Below are 26180 nucleotides of genomic sequence, written 5' to 3'. Positions count from 1 at the left end.
AGATGTGACTTGGAGCTAACCAGATGTGAAGTAGATGGGAGGAATTCCAGACAGAACAGCATATGCAAGAGTTCTGAAACAGGAAAATGCTTGCTGCATTGGGGGAACTGGAAAATAATGGGTTAATGGTCAACTGGGAGGCCGGAGAGCCAGGCAGGGACTGAATCATGTGGGGGCTGTGCAGGCCAGGGCAAAGAGCTTATTCTGTGTGAAGTACTCATGCCTGCTGTTAATAGCCAAGGTGATCATTGTAGCACTTTATTTACAGCCCAGTGGTTCCCAGACACAGGTAATCTCGGGCACCTCCAAGAGCAAAGTTTAGGAGAGGAGGGAAGTCATTTGAACCAAAGACCAGCAACTCTTGAGAAGAGCACCACCACAGCTGAAGACATCGAACAGTTTTTGCTGAACTACCTCAAAGAGAAGGATGTGGCAGATGGAAATGTCTCAGATTTTGATAATGAAGAAGGTAACTTGGTTTTTTTGGCTTAGCTGTTTTTTTCTTTCTGAAACAGATTATTGTAAAAATGGTGAAACATCATTACAGAAAGGGTAGAAATAAGAAAAGTCACTCATAACCTTACCAGGCTAACATAGTTGTTCCCCTGTTTTGTGTAATCTTTTTCCATTCTTTTCTGTTGCAAAACTGTTTTTACGTGGTTGCAGCTGTGTACCCTTTTTGTGTTTAGTTATAAGCAACTCTGTTGCTGTTGAATTTTGATAATTAATGCTTTAATAGCTGTTACTAAGTGTCCATTCCGCTGTAGGACATTTAGGTTGCTTCTGGCTTAATAATAACACTAATAAACAGTGCTGCAGTGGATGATTCTGTGCATGTGACTTTTTTTTTTTTTTTTTTTTTTTTTTGCATATTTCTTTAAATTCCCAAAAGTAGGATTTCTGGGTCAAGGATGTGAACATAATTTAATGCTTGCCAAATTGCCTTTCAAAATGGTTGTGTCAATTTATACTTTTCCTTCGGCAGTGCAGGATGAATACTGGTTTCACCACAGCCTTACCAACATTGGCTATTTCCAGTTTTACTTCTTCCTAAATTAATAGGTGAAAAATGGTTCTTGTTATCTACCTTGCATTTCTTTGATTACCAACAAGGTTGAATGTCTTTCTATAAGCTTCTTTCCTAACAGGTTTTTTTCCTTATGGCCATTGTCTATTCATATGCTTTGTCCATTTGTTTATTGGTGGGAGGAGATTGCAGTGTTTTTCTTACCAATTTATATGATAAAGAAGGGAGTTCAGGCTAGTTGAAGCTCTGGCCTGTTGTTTTATTCACAAGCTCAATCTGGAGCTTCAGGTCACGGAAGGATTAATAAATTATTAGAATCTTCTCTGCAAATATAAAATGCCAAGTCATAATGAGCTTGGTGGTCTCAGAACCATCCTAAATCGAACTGAGTCCCAAATTAGTTTGTTAGGTTGGAATAAAACAGATTTCTTTTTCTTTTTCTTTTCTTTTTTTTGTTTTTTTCCTCCTTTTGGTGATCTCCACTGTGAGATTCTGGTGAACTGAAGCCAGTACTTCCAGCAGAATAACATGAAATAGTAGCTCGACACAACTCACTGCAACAAATGCCTTCTAAATAGCAGAGAAGCATCACAGGACCCAAATAACGATTTATGCAGAGTTGAGTCATTGCTCTCCCCAAGAACAGAGTTTTCTGATCAGAAATCTATCAGGCTTTTTCTTCTCAGATTTGTTTCTTGAGCCAACCCAATCCTTTTCGTGAACTGCACCCTTCACCCAAACCTGGAAATGCTGAAGCAGTGGAGGCATTCTGATCCCTCATAATCCAGATTTGCCATTCTTGTTCAAAATTTGAGCACTGTCAGTGAATCCATTCCTTCATGATTAGGATCTTCTAGTGTTAGTTGATGTTCACTTAGAGCAGACTGAAGGAGTCAAACCCTTCTTCCAATACCAGGAAAATCCACATCCCTCAAATAACATTCTGCAATAGGTGAATTTCAAACAACAAATTCCCCTCTGGGGAAAAAAGCACAGGCCTATCATCTTTATGCTTATCATTCATCAAGTACACACCACACACTTGGCATTCTAAGGAATGTTTGCCTCAGTGCTGGCTTGACATGAGTTTTTTGTTTTAAGCACATAAAAGCACCTTGTATATCTGAGGTCCCTTTCTCCAAGAAATCCAAGCATTCTACAAATGCATTTTCATTTATCTTTTCAGCATCTGTTAGAGACAGGTGCATCCTCTACTGTAAGAGTCTGTCTTTCCAGCAGAGGGAACTGAAATTGGAAAAAGTTAAGGGAGCAGTGCTCTGCTCAGTGGAAATGAGCACAGCTGGTGATCAGGGTTGGAATGAGGCTGGGGCTGTAAGTAGATCAGGAAAATTTTTCAGGGTAGGGATTTTGGCCTGGGTTTCATGCAATTCTCAAATCTTGTGATGTTTCCATTTACAAACTTACATCTATCTCATGCAACGCAGCACTCTAAGCAGTGAGAATGATAATGGCTGGTAATATCTCATTTAGTGCTTTCAGTAGCATGTGAGGTATATGTGCTGTATCCCTTTTTTTTCCAGATGAGGTAATGTAGGATGAAAGAAGTTGCTAATAGGTTGTAGAGGCAAGACTTGATCCAACCTCCTCTAACCAAACTCCATGCCCTGTGAACTACACCAAGCTGCCCTTATTACCTCACCTACAAAGATAAGTAAGGTTTGATTCTGGCCATCAGAAGTTCTTACAGCCTGATGGAGAAGACAGACGTGCACCCCTTTTAATCAAAGGATGAACCAAGAGGAGACGAAAAAGTGAAGGACAGAGCAGAGGCCAGCCATGGAACGTCCCAGCTTCAAGGCTCCACACGAGAACCGTATCTTTTTTTTTTTTTTTTTTTTTTTGAGACGGAGTTTTGCTCTTGTTGCCCAGGCTGGAGTGCAGTGGCACGATCTCGGTTTATTGCAACCTCTGCCTCCTGGGTTCAAGCGATTCTCCCGCCTCACCCTCCCAAGTAGCTGAGATTACAGGCGCCTGCCACTATGGCCGGCTAATTTTTGTAATTTAGTACAGATGTGGTTTTGCCATGTTGGTCGGGCTGGTCTCGAACTGCTGACCTCAGGTGATCCACCTGCCTCAACCTCCCAGATATCTTGTTTTTATCTTAAATATTCATTAATGGAAATTTAGAAAAGACCAAAGGTATAGGGAAAAAATTTAAGTCATCTGTTGTCTCATTACCTTGTCACTTTTAATATTTTGCTGTACTTCCTCCCATGCAAAAATGTATGTAGTAGTGTTCATGCTGCATATGCAATTTTGTGTTGTGCTTTTTGTCTTTTTAAGACAATATTATTTTATAAACATTTCTCTTGTTGTTAAAACCCATGCTAAGCCTGGTGTAGTGGCTCATACCTGTAATCCCAGCACTTTGAGAGGCTGTGGCAGGGGGATTGCTTGAGCCCAGGAATTGGAGACCAGTCTGGGCAACATAGTGAGACCCCCATTTCTGTAAAAAGAATTTAAAAATTAACCGGGCATGGTAACACGCACCTGTAGTCCTAGCCACTCAGGAGGCTGAGGTGGGAAGATCACTTGACCCCATGAGTTTGAGATTGCAGGGGGCCGTGTTCACACCACTGCACTCCAGCATGGACACAGCAAGGCCTTGTCTCTAAAAAAAAATAGGGACCTCATAAAATGCCATTATATGGCTATACTATGGTTTCTGTACCCATCATTCCCCCTTGCATGGAGGTGTCTCAGTCCATTTACAGTGCTGCTGTAACCAAATACCTAAGACTGAGTAATTTATAAAGAACAGAAATTTAGGTATCTCTGTTTTATCACTCATACAACACTGCCCCTAGTTGTGCTTTTTTTCCAGAGGAACAGTCAGTCTCTCCCAAAGTGGACGAGAATGACACCCATCCAGATGTGGAGCCACCACTGCCGTTGCAGATCCAAATAGCCATGGACGTGATGGAACGCTGCATCCACTTGTTGTCAGATAAAAATCTGCAAATCCGCCTGAAGGTCAGTGCACAGCTGCTTCTCTGCATTCTCAGAGCAGTAGGACTAAGGTGTGGCCTGGTTGGCAGTGGCTACACGGATGAGCATGTAGCTCCCCTTATGTCGTAGTCCATGTGTGGTGGCCAAGAGAAGGCATCCAAAGGAATTTGTCTGTGGGGTGACAGTTTTACATCTTTCTGTGTCTGCTCAGATGCCAAAGGGAGCTGAATCTCCTGCATTAAAAACCACAAGTTTTGGGGATTCACTGAATCTCCAAGGAAAAGAAAGCCATGTGCTTTGGGAAGGATATTATTTTCTCAGCTATGTAGGATGCAGGTTTTAATACTTTAAAAGATCATTCTTCCAAGCCTGACACTAGCCCTTATCTCTCTTTCTGTTTTCATCCTAGGGAAAACTTGAACACTTCCTAATATAGCCTGACATGCTGGCAGTTTGCCAAGCAGCACCCCCATCAGCAAGGGCTGGAAGTATACAGTAGTGACTGCAATAACAGGACAGTGGGGTGGGGTAGAAGTGGGGGCCAGGGCTTTCCGAATCACCCTGGAGAAGATCTTACACCCAAAGGGAAACAGCATTCCTCCCTACCCCCAGGCAGGAGTGAGAAACACAACTGTCAGCCGAGCGCAGGGCCTCACGCCTGTGATCCCAGCACTTTGGGAGGCCAAGGCAAGCAGATTACCTGAGTTGGGAGTTCGAGACCAGCCTGACCAACATGGAGAAACCCCGTCTCTACTAAAAATACAAAATTAGCCGGGCGTGGTGGTGCATGCCTGTAATCCCGGCTACTTGGGTCGCTGAGGCAGGAGAATTGCTTGATCCCAGGAGGCGGAGGTTGTGGTGAACCAAGATCTCGCCATTGCAGTCCAGCCTGAGCAACAAGATCGAAACTTTATCTCAAAAAAAAAGAAACACAACTGCCTTAGTGACTCACTGTTAGTGATGAGGGTACATTGCCTTGCTCAGGGGTGATGGGCTAGGAAACCCTGATCACAGATTATCTCAAATCTCAGGGTCTGTGTTTTGTGGAGTTTGTTTAGTCTTCCCAAGACAGCTCTTAGCATTCATCTGTTGTTCCATTCAGCAAGCACTTAACCTTTTACCTGCACAGCTTTAATGTGGGTGCCTGGCTGATGCATTCAACATACTCCTGTATATCCTTCAAGACCTTCCCTTTTGTAGAGGATTTGTAGCAGCTGTATACATACCATAGTTATTAAGAACATCAGCGTTGGAGTCAGACCTACATACCTGAGTCAGTTCAAATCCTGATTCTGCCTCTTATTAGCCATGTGACCTTGAGTAACTTAATTCACTATTTTGAGCCTCAGCATCTTCATCTGTAAAATGAAGATGATGGTACCTACCTCACAGAGTTGTTGATTATAAATATAAAACAGCATTAAAAAAGACACATATACTCATTCATGTACTAAATGCTTATTGAGGACTAGTGCAGGTCAGGTGGAGGGTGTGTAGAGGGGATGATGCAGACACGATCCCCGTCTTCACGGAACTCCCTGTCTGTTGTGGGGAGAGAGGCAATACACAGATTCATACATATTGGAGAAAGGCTGTCAGGGAGCACGCAGGAGGAGAAACTGAAACAGCTAGGGGAGACCGAGTTCTGTTACCACTACATGGAGAGGCCCAGGAGGCAGGTTCTGTTTGATAGAAAATAGTAATTCACCCATGCAGCAGGTATGTGTTGGGAACCTACTCGGTGCAAAACCCTGCTGACTAAGACAGAGCTTACCTTCTGATTTAGCTTACCTTCTGATTTACCTTCTGAGGTCATCAGGGAAGGCCTCTCTGAGGTGGTAACATTTCTCAAGGCTGAGAAGGAACCTGCCCTGCAAAGATGCAAAGAGAACATTCCAGGCAGAGGGGAAACGTGCATCTTTGAGTGAATGAAATGTCATGTAACTTGTCCCATTAATAACAGAGCTCAAATTCCAAGCCTGTCCGTGATACCACAGCAATTTCCACTCTGCTCCCCTGCTCCCCGCTGTGCAGCCGAGCTTTCTTTTACTCCTTTGCCTAACTATTCAACCCTCAATGGCAGGGCCTCTTCTGTTCCAGTTTCAGTGCGGACCAGCACATAGTAGGCACCCAGTAGGGTTTACTGCTTCGTGTTGGCTGGCTTCGCTCTGTCTTGCTGACTAACGAGAAGTTGCCCTGTGAAGGTTGGCCGTCTGTGCGGGAGGGAAGCCTGCGCTGACCGTTGTACTGACCGCTGCAACACTGATGCAGGCCGTCTCTTTTCAGTGAGTTTGAGATGTAAGAGATCAGGAAACAAGGAAGGTAACTGATATTCAGTTTACGTGCAGGGTAGCCCAACCCTTTCTGGTGAGATTAGCCTGTACCTCAACTGCCAGCTGGGCCTCTCCATGTAGTGGTAACAGAACTCGGTCTCCCCTAGCCACTCAACTTTCTCCTCCTGCATGCTCCCCATCTCATTCAATGGCACGTGCATCTCTTCAGTTGCTACCCCTGAACCGAAGCAGCTCTTTTAAAACCCTCACTTCCCCTCCCCAGTATCCAGTCTTTCAGCAATTTAAGCCATGTCATCTCCAAAACAGATCTCCAGTCCTTTGACTTCTCTCCTCTGCCGCCATCATGTGGCCACATCACTTTGCTCCTCTCATGTGGATCCTAAAGGGCCTCTTTGTTTCTCTCTCCCCCTTCAAGTCTCCTCTCTACTCAGCAGCCAGAATGACCTTTCTAAAACATGAATTGTATCATGTCACTTTCCTGCTTAAAACGCTTTGATGGCTCCTCACTGCACTTAGTACAAAATATAAAAAAACTCCTAACAAACCCCTTTGTAGTTGGTCCCCATTTTACCTCTTCTCTGTAACGCTCCACGCTGCCCTTCTCTCACTTCTTATGAAAGCTCTGTTCCACCTCTGAGTCTTCCTCATCATGGTTTCCAGTTGCATGAATCTTCACAGAACTAACTCCTACTCATCCTTTGTGTCTTCTTTTAGAAGCTCCTTCTTCAGCGAAGACTTCCCAACAGTCTGTGGTTTAGATCCTTCCCCTCGTTTCTTTGCATTTCACCTTTGACTTTCCTTCTTGTCCCAATTGCTAATCATCACTTCATTTAGGCGTTATCTAATTAAGGTCTTTCCCCAGCTGACCACGAACCCTGCGAAGGCAAGGAAACGTGTATATTGTCCCTCTGTGTCCCCTCAGTACATAGCTAGTGCTTGGCATGTAGTCAGCACTCAGAAAACAATTATCCAATTAATACATTTCTAAACATTATTCTTTGAAAATGGTGACTTGATCCCAAGTATCTGTTTTCAAGCCTGTACCATCTGCTGAAATCATGTCTCTTTCAGGTCTTGGATGTGCTGGATCTGTGTGTGGTTGTTCTGCAGTCCCACAAGAACCAGCTGCTTCCCTTGGCTCATCGGGCCTGGCCCTCACTCGTGCACCGACTCACACGGGATGCCCCCCTGGCAGTGCTTAGAGCCTTCAAGGTACTGCACCAGCATCCCCCATGGTCTGTTGTGAGGGTAGAGTTAGTAGGCGCAGAGCTCACTGGGGCCTTTTGGATTGGTTCTCTTCACCTGATTGCAATGTCACATACTGTGAAGAAAGTATAGAAACATAAGAAAAGCACAAAGAAGAAGGTAACAGTCTCCTTTTGAATTTGAAGCAGATGAACCAGTAGATGAAAAGGCCAGGCTGTAAGCTCAGCACTCCTCCACACAGGAGTTTGTCTCCTTAAAACCACTTTGCAAGGTAGGTATATTGTCTTTACTTTTGGCGAAGGAAGAAAGAAGCTCAGAGATGTTAAGGAATTTTCTCACAATCAAACAGCTAGTAAGTGATAGGAACCCAGAGCAGTGAGTTCACTCCATGTTCTTTGCACTGCACAGGAGTCAAGGTGAAGGGGCGAGGTTCTAGCAGTGGGTGTCCTCTGCCCAGCTGAGTGATGCTGGCAAAACCCGGGACCACCCATTTTCGTGTTGGGCTTAGGAACACCTAGCCCACCTTTCTCATAGTGTTGTCAGGGATAAAATGGGACTATTTGGTGAAATGCTTTGAAAAGCTAACAGTCCTATATATATGTAAGTCCTATATGTATGTATATATATTATTCTCCCTGGCTTAGTTTAGCTTACATTAGCATGGATATTTTAGCTTATTTATATCCTTTCTTGTTCTTCAAAGCCCTTAAGGCAACCTACAGAGATACATACCACAACAAGCTACCGTAAATTAGAAGAAGGTGCGTAAGATGAAGCAGAGAGAAAAGATGTGTAGGGATACAAAATGAAACTGGTAATGCACCAGATACAGTTGGCCAAAGTAGTTTGATCTTCTGTAAATTCTTCAGCATATACTAGACCAAATTAAAATATTAAAAATTAATGTTTTTTTCCCAAAACAAAATTCACAAAATGACACGCGTGCTTGTGTATGTATGTGTGCCAAAAAAAGAGGAAGATTAAGGGGGAGGGAGGTAGGTATTGCTAAATCTTATCCAGATGTACTGGGGGGTGAGAGGGGTTGGTGAGACTAGGTTGTCTGAAATAACAGCAAGCAAAGAAAAATGAAAAAAATATAAAGATGTGTGCACGATAACTGAGGCTGCTTTCCCCATGCACAGACACAATGATGACACCGAGGTCTATAGAAGCTGTGCCATTCAGCTGAGGGACCTGAAATGAGAGCCTTGTTCTCTGCAAAATCAGCAAACACTCTGTGCTGGTTATGCCTTGCTTACCAATTTTTAAAGAAATTCCTATTATCCTGTATACTCAGTCTTGTGCAGCAGGGCAAAACATTTCAATATGTTCTGCTAGAGAAAGTGTAAAACAAGACATGCAAAGAAACTATCTGTTCTGAAAGATAGAATGAGGGTGATGTGCATAAGAGGTTGTACAGCTGAACAGAAGGATCACCAAGTCGGCTGCAACTTCAGGGACCCTGCCTTGGTTCAGCCCAGGGACCTCGGCCTAGTCACCAACCTCCTGATGCCTGCATGTGGCAGCAGCTGGGCCATAGTGTTCATGGTTGCTCAGCTAGCTAGAGTTAAAAGCATATGTATTTTCTCAAGGGATGTTAGGAAGATTCAAGAAATGATCTATGTGAACTGCTTTAAGCTCTTCTCTCTTTTTTTTTTTTTTTTAACAAAAATGGGAGGGAAATCAAGATATTAATCATATTATTCATCCAACCCAAGATTCCTTTGAATTATTCGCTGTGTAATCTGTATTTATGGATAGAAGCAACCATGCCTTGGGAGCAGAGACCTCCAAATTCATAACTGTCAGAATCACAAACCATGGGCAAGGAATTAACAGCAGTAATTCTATTTTTTTTCCAAGCAGAGACCTAGATGAAATTGAATTACCAAGCGTTCTTTAGTTCTCTTGCTGCCTTGACGATGTTCACTCACCAGGTTGGGGGCTGTTTCTGCAGGTTTTACGTACTCTGGGAAGCAAGTGTGGCGACTTTCTACGCAGCCGGTTCTGCAAAGATGTCCTGCCAAAGCTGGCTGGCTCCCTAGTCACCCAGGCCCCCATCAGTGCCAGGGCTGGACCAGTTTACTCGCACACACTGGCCTTCAAGTTGCAGCTGGCTGTCCTACAGGGCCTGGGCCCCCTCTGTGAGAGACTGGACCTAGGTGGGTACCAGGCAGTTCCAGCTGGACACACACTCAGCATCTGTCTCACCCCTGCCATCATGCCCTCTGCTCAGTTGTGCCCCACCCCCCCCCACCCGTGTACCTCCTTCCGTCTTATTTTGGCCTCATTTGTCTGTTTATCTTGATGTGTTCTTTGGCGGGATGGAGTAGAGAGCCCAGAGCATCTTGCCTAGCTGTTGCAGTTTCTGCAGACACAGTTGGTCACTGCTTGTCCCAAATGAAGTGTGAGGGCTGACGCTTGTTTTGTCTTTTCTGCAGGTGAGGGTGACCTGAATAAAGTGGCTGATGCCTGCTTGATTTACCTCAGCGCCAAACAGCCCGTGAAATTACAAGAGGCTGCCAGGAGGTACGTCTGCCTGATCACCCGCGTCCCTTTACGTTTGTTCTAAATTACAGATGATTTGCTAATGGCAAGCAGAGTTGAGGCATCTCTGCTGTTTTCTCTCTCTCCCTGCCAGGTTAAGATAATTTCTTTAACTGTGCCAGCACTAGAGATGGTATTTTTACTAGATGTGTTTCTCTTTGCCGGTAACCTTTTCCTCTCCTGCAAAGTCAGCAACAATTCCAGAGGGTCAAGAAGCAGAAAGACGGTGTGCTAGAGAGACTCAGCACCCTCCTGGTTGGAGGGGAATCTGTTTCTAGGCCTGGAGACCAGGTGCCTGGCACTTCTTCATGCCTTGGCTCCTTCAACAGCAAAGTGAAAGTGCTGGGTTCCTGATACGGCATACGTCGACTCCACAGCAGGTCTTAGATGGGCATTGGTGCCATGAACCCTCAAAAGTGCCATGCAGAATTGTTTGTGTGCAGGCAGGTGCACATGTGCCTTTTTCTAATAGGGACCATTCATAGGTTCTAATAGGAATCTGTGACCCAAAGAACATTAAGAGCTGCCAGACTAATGGCTTAAAGGGCCTTTTCTGGTTCTGAAACTAGGTGATTCCAATTTCTAAGAGTTTGACCATGCTTATTTGAGAAAAGCTGTATCACCTCTAGGAGAAGAAGCTATTGCTGGTTACTTTAGGACTAAGAGCTGAAACTCTCTGAGCACAACAGCATTCCCCAGACGTGAGACCCAAAGTCTACTCTGCCCCTCTTCTCCCAGCGTTCCTTCCAGGCGGGAGCAGCCTGCATCCTGGAACTGCCATCCCAGGATGTCTGCTGCTGGGGCGAAAGCTGGGCCTGGCACTGTGTGCCGCTCTGGGCCCTGCAGCTCCTCCAGCCTCACCAGCTTCATGCCTGCAGCAGAATCCCTGCTTCTTCCTAGCTTCTCGAGGCACATCCCTGATCCTCTTCAGTGGGGTGGGAGTTAGGAGTCATCTCATTCCCTGAGGGGCGGAAAGGCTGCTCTGACTGTGCAGTGAGGAGAGCCAGCTTGCCCCTTATAAACCTTGCACTCCCTGGGAGTGATGGTAATATCTTCTTGAACTGATTTATTGTCCTTTGCTGTTTTTTGCTCTTGATTTCCCATTTCCTTTTTTCTTCCTGTCCCTTTCCCGTCACATCCCTTAGTCCCAGAATCAGTCATAGTTTTGTGAGCACAGGGGCGCATCCTAACCAGCTTCTGTCCCCAGGCATTTTTATTCTGTAGAGAATCAACTTAGGGTGAAAATAGTTCTCCCTGGGCGGTGCCCCTGGAGCTGATTGTGCTGTGATTTAAAGTGCAACTCAAGAACATAATGAGTTTATCTTGAAGTAAATTCTTTTAGATGCCTATTACAACCAAGAGTTACAAAGGTCTAATTTTCACATTCCCCATTCCATTCTACTTTTCCTATACCCACCCCATCCCTTCCTTCAAGTTTAGAACCATCAAATAAGCTAATATTCTCAATTCATTATCTTTTCATTTCTAATTCTCTTTTCTGCCGCTGAAAGCAATTAAACCCGGAATTGGACCTTGCTGAATCTTGAGCTGGTGTTCAGGGAGCCTCAGGTGGAGGAACACGCAGCCCCACCACTTGACTGCAGCTCCCTTTGTTTGCTCCAGCACATTCCGTTCAGCGGCTGAGTCAGATGGCCTCCCTCCTGATGGGCAGGGAGCGGGAGGAAAAGCTAGGTGGATTGCTTCACACATATCACCTGCAAACTTATCTTGAAGTCAGGGGGAAGAAAATCAGTCTTGTCCTTGATCCAAAATTAATAAGCTCTTTAAGTGGGAGAAGAAGCTTGAGACAATAGGAAGCCTGGTCTCTCTGTGAGCCTCATTACCGCATGGAGAGAGGGGTGGGCGGGTGGGCCGGCCACTTAGTATTGAAAAGTCATACCTGGCAGTTGGGTGTGGTGGGTGGCTCATGCCTGTTATCCCAGCGCTATGGGAGCCCGAGGCAGGCAGATCACGAGGTCAGGAGTTCGAGACCAGCCTGGCCAACGTGGTGAAACCCTGTCTCTACTAAAAATACAAAAAGTTAGCTTGGCGTGGTGGCAGGCACCTGTAATTCCAGCTACTCAGGAAGCTGAGGCAGGAGAATCGCTTGAACCTGGGAGGCGGACGTTGCAGTGAGCCGAGATTGTGCCACTGTACTCCAGCCTGGGCGACAGAGTGAGACTCCATCTCAAAGAAAAGTCATACCTACTGGTACTGAGGAACCAAGTCCCCTGCATGAGGTGGAGTCCCCATCTCAGCACATGGCCCTGCCATCCATCCCGTTGTTTGTTCTTAATTCTTCTCTGACCTTCACACCCCACATCCATGACCAAAAGTAAAGCCTGCCTACCTCACTTGGAAAATTGCTTTCAAAATGACTTCTCTCAAAACGACACCTCCAAGCCACTAGGTCAGGCCAGGCTACCATCATCTCCCACCAGAACGACAGACCTCACCACCAGTCCCACTTCCATTCCTGCCCCTCTAGGTGTTCTCCATACCGCAGTCAGAATGACACACTTACATATGCTTACCCTTGTGGGAGAAGAGAAAGCTGTGTTCTTTGCAAGGGCCCAAGCGGGAACCTTGGCTTAGTATTCAGAAAAGCCAGAGAAGACCAGAGGTAGTGGGTTTCCAACCCTGGGCAGATGACCAGCTTGCTTTGGAAATGGCTCTCCTGTCTGCCAGAGGGCTGGTGAGGGAACCTCTCAGGGCAGGAGGCTGGTGCAAGGCCTTATGCATTCTGGAAGGAGATGGATATGCACTGGCCCTGTAGAGCAGCCATGTCTGTGGGCCCCTCTGGCAGGTGGGCTTAGGACCTCTAAGGGGGCGCCTTCATCGAGTTTGGGTGGAGGCAGACTTAGCAGCCCCATGAGAGTTCCTCTTTATGTGCATCACGCTTGGGTTTTTCCTTGCTCCTGTTTGCTTTTCCTGGCTCCAAAGAATGACCAAACCAGTGTTTGCTTTTTTAATTTGTCATATTAAATATAGCCTTTGTGGCAGGCTTTTACATCCAGGCTATAAACTCTAGAAATGGAAATTGATCAGGGGGTGGTTGATATAACCGAGGTTGTAAATGCTAAGAACAGAGATGCCATTCCAGTTTAATGCTTTTATCTAGTGAATGTGCCTTGTATGGAGGGGGCATAAATCTTCCAACTGGGGGAGGCATGGGGGAGGGGCAGGAAGGTGAGGGCAGGGTGTGACCTTGCTGTGTGTTACCACCAGGTGTCACTGTTAACTGGCAATGCAAAAAAAAAAAAAAAAGCTCCCCCAAAGTCCCTCTAGTTAAGTAACTTCAATGGGTAACAAATGTGCCAATCATATTTGTGGTGTGGGAGGAGGGCTTAGCATACCAGGAGCTAAAAATAAGACAGTGTCCCTGAGGGTAGGCATTGGATTACAGACAACAGGTCAGATCAGCCACGCCCCCATCTCAGCTGACTGCAGTGGCAAACTTTGCTGATTGAAATTCTCAGCCTCCAAGATGTCTCCTGGCATGCCCTGGGCCTTCTCAGTTCCGTGCCTTTCTGGCCATGTAGCTTTTCCCTCCTGTACATGAAAGGAATTTGAAAAGAGAGCATACATCCCAAATTTGTTTTTCCTTGAAGTCCATGCATGTACTTAGCCTAGTTGAACTCTATTAAAACCATACTCCTTGAGCCAGTCTCTTAGCAGACTCTGAGATTCCCTGGCTTTTGCAGTGAGGTTTTACATCATCCAATGAACCTTTTTACCCTGGGCTAAAAGGAAACAAAACTAGACAACACCTATTTTTGAAAAGATGAAGTCAGGCCATGTGATGAGGCTCACACTTGTAATCCCAGCACTTTGGGAAGCTGAGGTGGGAGAATCACTTGGGCTCAGGAGCTCCAGACCAGCCTGGGCGACATGGCGAAACCCTGTCTCTACTGAAAATATAAAAATTAGCCGGGCGCAGTGGTGTGCACCTGTTGTCCCAGCTACTTGGGAGGCTGAGGCAGGAGGTTCACCTGAGCCTTGGAAGGTCGAGGCCATAGTGAGCAGTGATCACACCACTGCACTCCAGCCTGGGTGACAGAGTGAGACCCTGTTTCAAAACAAAGAAAAAGAAAAAAGGATGAAGACAGTGCCCAATAAGTCTCATAATAGAGGAACAAAGCTTTTAGGATGCTTGGCCTCCACCCCTAGTCTTACCCCCACCTGCTAACCCCAGAGCCCAGATAGGGATGCAGGGTGCCAGCAAGTGGTGACCAGCTGGTATACCTTCTGGCCACACAAGTCCTGGATGCTGTTATTGCTGTAGCCCCTGATGGGGCGCTGGGGAGGTTGCCATTCCAGCTCCCTCTGCCTCGCCATTGTGTGTGAGAGAAAAAGCAGCAGTCTTGGTTTGGACAAACCGAGGTTGAGATCTTACTGGCCATGTGACCTTGAGCAAATGATTTAGCTTCATTTCATTTTCTTCCTCTGTAAACTGGGGGAGATGAAAACCTCATTCTCATAGGGTCCTTGTGGATGAATCGCATTAGTACGTTCAGGGAGTCTCCAGGTACTGTTCTAGGGACTGGAATTAGAGAGAACAAGATAGGGGCCTCTGCCCTCTGCTTATGTTCTGAAGGTATATTTACATCTGTGTACACACCTATGTGGGGTACATTGTATGTAAATTTCCCAAATAGGTGATGCATGATGTGTATGTTACACATAGACACATAGACACTGACCACAGAATTTCTAGTTGTAAGCCTGCTTCATCTTTACTAAAATCTGAACTGGAGATTTCACCTCGAAAGGTCTTTTTCATGTTAATTGTGCCACCACGGTTTGCAGAGGTCAGGACCAGGTTTGAAGGTTCATTTACTGACTGACTTCCCTGCTCTCTTTCTAGCAGTAGGATCCCAACCCATCAAAGAACCAGCTGGTGCCTTCAAACCCTGGACAAACACAGACTGGCACAGGCTCATCCATTTCATCCCCGTCAGAGCCCCAACTCCTCTCTTTACCCACACATGAGCCTATTATATTTGAACGGATGAGGAGCCACAGAGGTGATCCATTAGTTCAGCTGAGCTTGAAATTAGTAGCTCATCGCCTTAAATGGTGTGGGCAGTTTGGCTGAGCTGGGACTGCAAAGCTGTTCCCCCTTGGATTGCACCCAGCATGGAAATGAGGGCACACCTAATATTTTTTCCTTTTGACACTTGATTAATAGTTGACAAATCCAAACCCAAGTAGTTAGCTTTCCTATTATCCATCTTTTGACAGGCATTGCTGCTTTTCTTTCTGAGTCCCATTGTTCTAAAAATACACTCAGATCTGAAGCTGTTCACTCTGCATATATAGGCCTGATTTCATGGTGTCAAAGATAAGAGACATCTGGCAGGCAGATTACAAACCAAGTGGGTTGCTGGGTTTCAGAACTGAAGGCAGGGACCTCTGGGCTACTTAAATCTACTTAAATTCAATGCTGCCAATTCTGTCCCTACTTCCTTAGTGTTGTCATGTCACCGATAACCTGCCGGGGTCAACCATCTTACCACCCAGTAGGAAAGCCAAGCATGGGGTGTGTGTGCACAGTGCAGGCCGTGCCAGGTTGGGAGCAGAACGCTCTCGATGACAGATAGAGCCTGGTCGCAGCACTGCCGGCACAAAGTGGGTTCTGGTCGTCAGAGGCTGTGGTCGACCACAGGGTAGTCATTTCCTCACTCTGCAGGCTCTGCCATCCCTCTCGAACACCTCGGAGACACGGAAGTAAATGTTGTCTCAGTACTGAGTAAAGTAGCCAGGGAGATGATCTCTATTGTCTTATTATATGTGTGTATTTTAAAAGATTCTTATTAGGTCTCTTATGATGAGCCAAGTGCTGTGTTGAGAGTTGAAGATTTTCAAAGGTAACTACCAAGGCCTCACATTGTTGTTCGATAGCAAGATAGCCTTGGACAAATTAATTCACTTCTCAAAGTCTCTGTTTTCTCATCCATAAGACTGAAAAGAGCATATATATTATTTTGCTTATTTCACCTACTACAACAATGACAAGGATTCAGTAAAGTCAGGTAGCACATAATACCACCACAGAGTAGAAGTCACTAAATAGTACTTGTTAATCATTATTTAAATTTCTTATTCCAAAAATGACTTGGAACATCTTATAAATTGTTTGCAACAAAGAAATGAGGAAGGAAGCAAAGAAATTTTTTAAACGGAAAAATAACAGCAAAAGCAAGATGAGACCCAGTTGAGGTTAATATAGACAATCCAGTTAGAGCCCTGCACTCTTGCCAGAGAGGAGCTTTCAGAGTGGCTCTGTGCATACTGACAGACAGCAAAGAGGAAAATGATACAGGAAGTACCTGAATAAGAGTTTTTTAAAAGAAAAGGAAAGAAAGCTTTTCAGAAAGAAGCATGGATTTCCTTATTACTGAGGCTTGAGGAAAATTTCTCCATGGGTCATCTTAAAAGAACACTGGGTACTATCGTGAGTAATATCCTCAACGTCCTTGCAGTAAATACAGAAGTACATTTCCTAGAGCTGTTTCCGAAGGCATCCGTGAGTGGAGACTACTGGCTTAGTGCCAAAGCACAGATTACAGGAAAACAGTTCAGGCAGGAGGGGGGCAAGATAGGTAGGCTGCTATGAAGATGTCTTTATCTTCAAGGGTACATACCTTCCAGGGAGGTGCAGGAAACTGAATGTGGCAGGAACTGAGTGCAGCCAGCTGGGGGAAAGGTCCGAGTCAGCCCTCACAGTGCTCAGCACAGAATGCCACTTTGAAATCTGTGCCCAACAGCACTGTCGTGGGATCTAGGCTTGCAGGGTTCCTGGAGGCAGGAGAACTGGCCAGATGGAAAGGGCCACTTTTAAATCTCGCCCTAGTGGGATTTAAACCCTCCTAGGTTCTGGCTTATTTTTGAATTGTCTATAACAGATTGGGCCTCTCAGTGCCATATCCTTTTAAATATGCACAAAGCAATGGAGTCATTCCTCTGCATTTATGATACTTTATCTTGCGGCACTTCAGGGGTATGGTTAACATCATTTGCTTCTACTGGTGTTTATGGTTTTCAAGCCTGCCCTTGTTGCATTTAAATATTTTTGATATGAGTCTCTGTGTGAGTACGCATATTGGTGTTAGATCAATAGATGAATGGTTTTGAACAGGTAAATATAGTTAAGTCTAACAAGCATGTATAGCTGCAAAGGTAATTGGTAGTATTTATTTGGGGAGTAACTCGTTGCTTCAAGTCATAATCCTCCATTTCCAACATTTAGAAACAAAAAACGACCTCCGTGCAGGGGAAGATAGCTAAATGGAATAGCAAGAAAGGACAGGCTTGAAATACTGGTTAACCAATGAACCGAGACCCATTAGAGTAAATTACTGAGTATAGAAACATAGCCCCACTGCTTGCTGGCTAGGACGCATCGACACCCTGAGCATCCATTTGTTTAAAAGGAAACACACGGCCTCATCTGCAGCATCAGCATGTACAGAGTGATGGGAGAAGAGATGGCCAGAGAGAAGGAGAGTGTGGAGGCTGTGCTGCCAGAGAAGGAACAACGGGAACACCAAAATAACTTAGTGGATATGCCTGCTTTCCCACAAGTGAGCTTACTTTCCCACTGCATTTAGCGGTGCCCACATAGAGAGAGCCTATCGTGTTCCTAAGGAGACATTTCTGAGTAACTTCTTTAGAAGCCCCAAATAAATAAGCAAACAAACAGATCACAAAGCCACATGTTCTTTACCACTGGCATTTACCCTGACGGCTCATGAGAGCATTTTATAAATCCAGAAGGAGACGGAGAACAGCAGATCCCTCAAGCAAGTAATTGACAGAGGAAGAATAGCGTGTCACCCAGGAGTGCGGGAAGCCCCGCATTTCAGTTATAGTTTATTTAGCTTCACTGGGCCTTCATTGGCTGGCGGTTTTCTAGAGCTCCCTTTGAGCAGATGTTGTCTAGACAGAGATGGTGAGAACATACTCTAATATTCGCTCCTACAGCAGAGCAGAGGGGTTTCTTTTTGGTTTTGCCATGTTGGGAGGGTGGGGGTGGATAATGATCCAGTGCCCATGATTGAAAACTCTCGTGGTCTCTTGGAGCTGCCAGGGATCTTAGAACTGATCTGGTCCACCTGCTCTTTACAGAGAAGCAACTTGCTGTGCCCCTTCTCAGGAAGCCATGCCTGGTGCCACCCCGCACATCACTTCTAGGATGGCCCTTGCCACAGTGCGCCATGGGCCTCTGTGATCCCTTGTCTACCCCAGAAGACAGGGAGCCCCGAGGGCAGAGCCTTTTTTGTCCCTCTGTCTTTGTGCCACAGGCACCTCAGTTAGTGCCTGGGCTGGACCGGGCTCTAGTAAATGTTTGATGAACCACGAAGAGATAAGACTTAAACCCAGCTGACCAGATTCCAGGAGCACGTTTCCTCCCTCCCCATTCCCGCCTCCTTGCCCCCAGCTTGCTCACTAGGAGCACCCCCATATTGATCATGAAGGAAGGAGCCGCTTCTGGTTTGGCATCTGGAGTTTATTAGGTACTTACTGATAGCCGTCAGTTGTAGATAGGGCTGAAGTGCAGGCAAATGGCTGCCTGCATAGAGTGAAATTCAATAAAACCGCATTTTAAGTGAAAAATCAGTATAAACACCAGGCTTCTTTGCCATGGAAACAGGTTGCTTAGAAACTGCCTAACAGCGAGTTCTAAATTTTTTAAAGTCAAGTTATCATTTAAGCTACACGGCCCTACAGGTTATTGAGAGATAATCACTCGCCTCAGGACACTCGGAGGCATGCGGCACAGCTGAGTGCCTCCCGATACTCTGGGGACCAGATAATCTCTTGATAACTGTGCTCCCTGGAGCCACTGATTTGGGCCTGGGGGAGGAGAAAGAAATTTTTGTTCAGGAGTTAAATGGTATACATACATTTTTTAAAAAGTGTTTCTCTTTGGGTTTGAAAAAAAGATGGAACTGGCCATTTGGCGTGTTCAAGAGCCATCCCTGCGCATCGCAAGATGTATTGGGAACATTTTCCAGGCAGTTACCCCAGTCACTTCAGAGCAGAGGTCCTGTCTTTGTCTTCTGGCTTTGGCTTATGCAAAAGGAGTTTTCAACAACTTCGCCATTCAGCTGTTCACTCTCGGGGGTCCCTCTTCCCAGCTAAGGCTAGGCAGGAACTGGCCCCAGGACAAAGTGGCACCAGAGTTTGGAACAAGGCCTGGTGCTAAGCACTTAGATCAGACCTCCTGGGCCTCAGGCTCAGCTCCCGGGGGCTTAAAGCCAACAAGGGTGTAGGTTTGGAATTTGTCGCATTTAGAGTTCAGCAGGCCACATGCCTCTCGGGGAGGAGAGCACAGCTACGCCTGCCAGCCACCTGGTTGCATGGCATGGCATTTGCTCCCCACCTCAGGCATGCAGAGGACAGAATATATTGCATCTGTTTCTTCCTGAAAATAATGGGGAAAATTAGAACACCACTGACTGAGAACTGGGACCCCCCCCGCCGCCCCGCCACCAAGTCAGTATGGAGAAAGTTACGAGTGAAACAAAAGACAAATGTTTTGCCCTTTTCAGGGTGTCTGAAAATTATCCATGGCATGGCAATGCTGCTAAGGTTGGTAGTGATAATTATGCCTCAGACTCTCTGTCTCCCTCTCTCTCTCTCTCTCTCTGTCTCTCTCTGGAAGGAAAGAAGGAATACTGTTTTCGTTACATACTTCAAAGTGTTGTCCTGCACCCCCTCTCCTCTGAGCTTCAGAACAAACCTGTGAGGAGAGTGGGCCAGGTGTGATCATCTTTGGAGAAAGAGGAAACAGGTTCATGAGGCAAAATAACTTGCTCCAAGCCACAGAGGTGAGAGACGGAACGTGCATTCCTGCCGTTCTGGGGCATCTGCCCCTTTAAGAGCAAAGAAATGAGACCCAAAACAATCCTTCCAAGAGTTTGGCTCTTGCTTAATAAAAGAAGGTGAACTTTGCACATGTTTTCCCTTTGCTTTTCTGTTAATATTTTATGTGGGTATCTTGCAGGGCAAAGAGAGTGGCTTATTTTCTTTCCTTTCCTGCCAATGAATACAACATTCATATTTAGCATGTTAAAAAAGAGCTCAGAAAATGAACATTGTAGCATTTTCATGCTGTGTAAGTCAGAGCGCAGCTATGACTGAACTGGGTCGCGTGGCACCACTTTGCTGGGTGTTGCCCAGATAAAAATATTCCTTGAAGCTGGGAGAGCGCCATGCTGTAGCTTGAGAAATTGTTCCAGCTCTTGAAAGGGGAAAAAAAATCAAATGAAACCATTTGCATTCTAACAGTCTTTGGCACCAGGGAAAACTGTCAACTGTGTCACGTGTAAACAGAAATCTGCTCACCGGTTTTGGTGCATTTTTTCATAATTTCCCTTGCCACTCTAATTATCAAAGATATTTTTATTTTTAAACAAAAATTGTCTCCCACGCAGGCCTCATCTCCTTTCTGCGGTGAAGTGGAAACGATGAATTAGAATATTCTAATCACTTCTCCAACAACCACTGTGGAGGTTATAAACACAAGATTATCCTAAGCAAAGGAAACTTAAATTGTTTGGGCACAGAACAGGCCAGGAAAAAATTCAGTAGGCTGGGCCCGGTGCTCACACCTGTAATCCTATACTTTGGGAGGCTGAGGAGGGTTGATCACCTGAGGTCAGGAGTTCGAGACCAGCCTGGCCAACATGGTGAAACCCCGTCTCTACTGAAAATACAAAAATTAGCCGGGTATGGTGATGGGCGCCTGTAATCCCAGCTACTCGGGAGGCTGAGGCAGGAGAATGGCTTAAACCTGGGAGGTGGAGGTGCAGTAAGCCAAGATCGCACCACTGCACTGCAGCCTGGGCAACAGAGTAAGACTGTCTCAAAAAAAAAAATGCAAATTCAGTGCCCTTGTCCACCCTCCCCACTCCCCCACTGCCTCCCTGGCCTCTTTAGTGTATGTCCATTACACCTAAGGATGATATCAAGACTGGCTTCATGGTAAGACCCAAATCCCCTGAGGGTGCAGGTCTTTCATATTAGTGAAATTAAAACCCAGAATTTACTCCCACTTAGCAGGCATTGAAGTTCCTATTTAATGCCGAACAGTATGCAAGAGGCTCCTCAGAATAATTGCCAAGAATAAAATGTAATTTATCAAATAGATACTACATACTGTTAATTGGTAAATAGGGGTCACGTGTGCTAGACTGTGTAGGGCTTGATCTGTGCTTTAAACCTCAGCAAAACCCTGAGTGAAGTACATCCCCCATTTTTGAAATGGGGAGGCTGAAACAGGGCAAGTTGAATAACTTCCCAAAGCCACATGGTTAGTGATGCCTCTGATAATTTGAATCCTGTTAATAATCTTCCTTGTTCCTTCCTTGATGGTGAGAGTTTAACCCCTCCTTCAGATCCTTTTGTAGAATTTTAAGTATTCTAGAGAGGGGTGTCGTCTAAAGTCATTCATGTGCAATGTAGTAACTCGCCATGTCCTCATTAAAATGAGAACTCATTCATTGTTACGTGGACATATTGCACGGGAAAAAAAGATAAAAGAGAAATGAGAACCTGTTCAGTCAACATTAACTGGATGCTGACCACATGCCATTCCAGGTGCCGGAAATACAGCAACCTACAGAACAGATGTGGTCGCTGGTCCCTGCCCTCGGGGAGCTTGTGTTGTAAGGGAGATGATCAATAGTCAATATGTGCTGGGAAAGGTGTCCCGAAAGAGAAAAGTAAGGGGCAGCCTTACTGGGGCACAGTGGTATGGGCAAAATGGCATGGGGAGCCCAGCCTCTGAGCAGGCAGTTGTGAGCTGAGATGGGCAGACTGGCTGGGAGGTCCCGCCCACTGTGGGAGGGCCCCATTCTTCCAGGGATTGCCAAGCCAGACTGAATTGCCACCGCGTATGAAGTTTACACTTGGACTGCCCAACACAGTGGCCCTGGGCACATGACTGATCTTTCAGAAATAGTATTTGAGCAGCTAAGAGGCACAGGTTATGACCCCAAAGTTCAGACTAAGGCAAAAACCACCCTCGGTGGCTGTGTGGCGTTCAGTAGCGTGGGCCCTTGAGCTCTGTCCCTGTCACGTGTCAGAGGACATCAGTGCTCTATCTCTGCCAAAGGTTACAGAGCAGGGCTCAGCCAGTCCTGCCCCAGGAGAATAAAGGAGCCCTTTGCCAGCCTGCCAAAGGCGGCATATTCTGTGGATCTGATCCCTGTGAGGAAACAGGCTCCTCACACGGGAGCCATGAGTGTCTGTTCGCACCACCAAGTATCCATGGCTCTCAGCCAGAAAGGCTCCAACTGCCAAGTTCAGCACCATGCTGGAGGACCGTAATAATGAGGCTTGCTCAGGGCCCCCGAGCAGGACAGGGAACCCTGCCCTGGGCCTGCCCCTGACCCTGGTCTGGGCCTGTGAGCTGAGCAAAGCCTTTAAGAAAGGGTACACTCTGTCATTTTTCTTCTTTATGAAAACTCCTGCTTTATACTCTGGAATTCAGCCTCTTTCTTTGCCAAGAGCTTGTTTGCTGTCAATATTGTTCTGCTTACACTAATTACTGGTTTTCTGTATGTCAGTGGATATGAAACTGTTACCTGTATTTCTGTTGGGCTTTGGGACCATCCTACTGGTCTTGTCTTATGAATTCAAGTGGGTTATTTCTACTATTTGAAGTGACTTGATATGGTTACCGGTTTCTTCTCAAATAGCCCGGTAAATAGCCTCCTGGTTGGGGCTGTAGCACTCCCCACCTTCCCTGCCCGTACCCTCTACTCACTCCTTTCCATCTCTCCACAGCGTCTTCCTCCACTTGATGAAGGTGGACCCAGACTCCACCTGGTTCCTCCTGAATGAGCTTTACTGCCCCGTGCAGTTCACACCTCCCCACCTCAGCCTCCACCCCGTGCAGCTGCGCAGGGCCAGCGGGCAGCAAAACCTGTACACGGCCAACGTGCTCCACCTGCTCACAGAGCTGCAGTGACCCTGCTCCCCCACTACAGAGGCCACCGATCCCTCCTCCCCTGCCAGCCAGAAGTTGGGCTGACCCCACCCTGGCCATAGGCGGTGGCAGTAGCAGCAGAAAAGGTGAATTAGCCAATCGATTTGTAAATTGATCAGTTACACAACTGCTTAGAAATGGATTGAAGGGAAGTAGCTGACTGTTATTTATATTTCATACCTTGTGTTTTCAAGTGACATTGTCTGGTGGCTCTAAGGGTTTAACTCCTTAGCCTGCCATCTCTATAGCCTCAGCTCCCTCACAGGTAACATGCACACACAGACACACACAAGAGGTCAGTTCCCCTCCATCTGCATACACCTCCCTCTCTTCAAATAATGAGATGGAACTAATTTTGTTGTACCTAACCTGTTCTTTGGGAAACAAACGGAAATAAAGACACTTCTTGGATGAAAAGTATGACCAAGAGCTCACTTTGAAGTTTGTTATTTAAACTGGGTGGGGTTTTTTCTTTTTTTTAAATGAGTTTATATTCTTGAATGGTTAATATAGAACCATGGTGTAAAATCCAAATCCAAGCAGTACAAAACAGAAAACAATAAAGAGTAAATCTCCCCTCCCCATTTCCCAGCCATCTGGTTTCTCTCTCCAAAGGCAAACACTCATAACAAAGTTTTGGATACTTCTTAAGCAGGAGGTTAATTTTTTTTAACTTTTTACTATGGGTAATAGTGTAATGAAGTCCCATGTCCCCATGAACCGGACTTCCCCGGCAGGCAGCATGTGGCCAGGCTTGCTTCCTCTGTGCCCCGCCCACGTACCTCTCTCTCCACACCCCGTATTTTTTTGAAGCAAATCCCAGATGTTACATTGAAACTTTTTGAATGTAAACCACAATACCATTATCACACTTAACCAAATTAACAATGACCCTTTAATATTGTCAGATATTGTCAGTGTCTAAATTTCCCCAGTGTGTTTGGATCAGGATCCAAATAAGTGATGTACGTTGCTGGTATCAGTATGTTCCCTAATAAATCTCTTTTAGGCCGGGCGCAGTGGCTCACGCCTGTAATCCCAGAACTTTGGGAGGCTGAGGTGGGCAGATAAACTGAGGTCGGGAGTTCAAGACCGGCCTGACCAACATGGAGAAACCCCGTCTCTACTAAAAATACAAAATTAGCCGGGCATGGTGGTGCATGCCTGTAATTCCAGCTACTCAGGAAGGCTGAGGCAGGAGAATCGCTTGAATCTGGGAGGCAGAGATTGCGGTGAGCCAAGACCATGCCGTTGCACTCTAGCCTGGGCAACAAGAGCAAAATTCCGTCTCAAAAATAAAAAATAAATCTCTTTTAATATGTAGATTCCCCCTCCACCTCTCTCTCATTTTCCTTGTAAGTGTTTTGGTGGGGAAACATGGTCATTTCTCCTATAGCGTTTCCCACCATCTGGATTTATTGATTGCATCCCTATGGAGGTCATTTCATGGGCCCCTCCTATCACCTGTGTTTCCTGGCCGTTGGGAGGCAGAGTAAGAGTCGTGATCAGGTCTGGGTCTTCTAGCTTTGTTTTTGGCACTTCTCCATAGGTGGTGTTATGTACTTCCATCGGGAGGTGTGTTTGTCTGATCTCTTACTGTGTCGCTAGCAACCATGGAACCATGGTGATCTCACTGGGATCCACATGCTCATTAGCGATTGCAGAGTAATGCTGTTCTAATTCCGCCATGCTGGCTTGCTTTTAGCCAGAGTCCTGTGTAAGGGGAACCTTCCCTTCATCAACCATCTGGTAACCTACTGGTACAGTTTGTATAGAAAAGGCAAGATGGCACCTGCCTGTAATCCCAGCTACTCGGGAGGCTGAGGCAGAAGAATGGCGTGAACCCAGGAAGGCGGAGGTTGCAGTGAGCCGAGATTGTGCCATTGCACTCCAGCCTGGATGACAGAGCGAGACTTTGTCTCAAAAGAAAAAGCAAGATAAATACTTGATTTTTTTCTAGCTGAGAAATTTAAAACACACAGATTATGTAAATTCAGGCGCACATCCCACCCCAGCGCCCCCAAGTGTGCTGAAGGATCCCAGGGATGATGAATGCTTCCTCACAGGTGCATAGTGAGGCACTGGCTAGATCACAATTCCAGTGACATAGATAGTTCCCAAACTCTTAAAAAGCCCAGAGGGTGCCTGGCATGGGAACATATTGGTGTGAGGGTCCGCAGCCAGCTCTGGAGAGTTCCCACTCACTTCCGTCTCCACTCCACCCTGCAAGGGCAGAGTTATGTCCAGCTCCAGTCTCAGTGGCAGCAGCCTGGCTCTGGTCTGGCTCCTGAGCCCTCAGGGAACTCTTCTCTTAGGGCTTTTTTCAGTTCTGCAGCCTGTAAAGTGGAGGGACTGGGCCAGAGGGGGAGAAGAACCCCCTGAAAGAGCAAGATAATCACTTAAACTCTCTTTGAGCTTTAAAATTCTGGGATGATTCCCTTTGGAAAAAGGGAGGGAAATGCCTCTAATTGCGGAGATGGTGAAAGGATTCACAGCATTGTTCCTAATTCCACTGGGGACCCAAATTGATAGGCTAATTCAGTCTCCAGATTCTGACAAATGAGAAAAACAGGTCAGGGAGGTGGCGTGACGTGCCAAGCATTACTTAGCTCTCCCAGTGAGATTAAAGTAGCTTGTCTTCACAGAGCACCTGGGTGTGGCAAGCCCGATGCTGTCCTGAGAGGCCAGGAAGATGTGCACACTCATCCTGATAAAAACTTGGGCTCTGGGAAAGCTCTCCAGGAGATAATCGGCATAACAGGATACACCATGGCTCTCCGAAAACCCACTTTTCCCTCAAAGAGTTAAGCTATCTCAAGTTGTTTTCAGATTCTTGCAGGCAGATTGTTGCACTTGATTTAAAAAAAAAAAAAAAAAAAAAAAAAATCTCATTAGAGTGCATCTCCAGTTATGATTATATTCAGGCAACTTTAATTTTGAACCTGTCCAACCGACTCAGTCTAGTTCTTGTTAACATAAGCTTTGCAAAATACTCCATTCCCCCTGTTAAAACTTGTGGAGCAATAGGGGCTTCTTATTTCATTCAGGGTGCACCAGCACTTCAAGTATTGTTTGGGTCAGGGTTAGGAGTTGGTACAGAATGGATAGGTCGATACTACAAAGTCTCGAATTTCAG

The 26180-nt window shown here is 45.9% G+C and overlaps 1 protein-coding gene across 3 annotated transcripts in view; it reads left to right on the top strand.

Moving 5' to 3' along the window:
- The window catches only part of TTI1 (TELO2 interacting protein 1), a 50298-nt gene extending 26834 nt beyond the window's left edge, over positions 1–23464 (top strand). For all 3 annotated transcript variants that reach the window (XM_001090407.5, XM_077951788.1, XM_077951789.1), the window contains exons 3-8: positions 269–469; positions 3873–4021; positions 7363–7503; positions 9455–9659; positions 9939–10026; positions 22843–23464. In XM_001090407.5, the coding sequence (XP_001090407.4) occupies positions 269–469; positions 3873–4021; positions 7363–7503; positions 9455–9659; positions 9939–10026; positions 22843–23026 (968 nt within the window). In that variant the 3' untranslated portion in view covers positions 23027–23464. The remainder of the gene's footprint in view (positions 1–268; positions 470–3872; positions 4022–7362; positions 7504–9454; positions 9660–9938; positions 10027–22842) is intronic.
- The last annotated feature ends 2716 nt before the right edge of the window (positions 23465–26180 follow it).

This window comes from Macaca mulatta, chromosome 10, assembly GCF_049350105.2.
Source record: "Macaca mulatta isolate MMU2019108-1 chromosome 10, T2T-MMU8v2.0, whole genome shotgun sequence".
NCBI classification, from domain to species: Eukaryota; Metazoa; Chordata; class Mammalia; order Primates; family Cercopithecidae; genus Macaca; species Macaca mulatta.
This window is presented reverse-complemented; position numbering and strand designations above follow the sequence as displayed.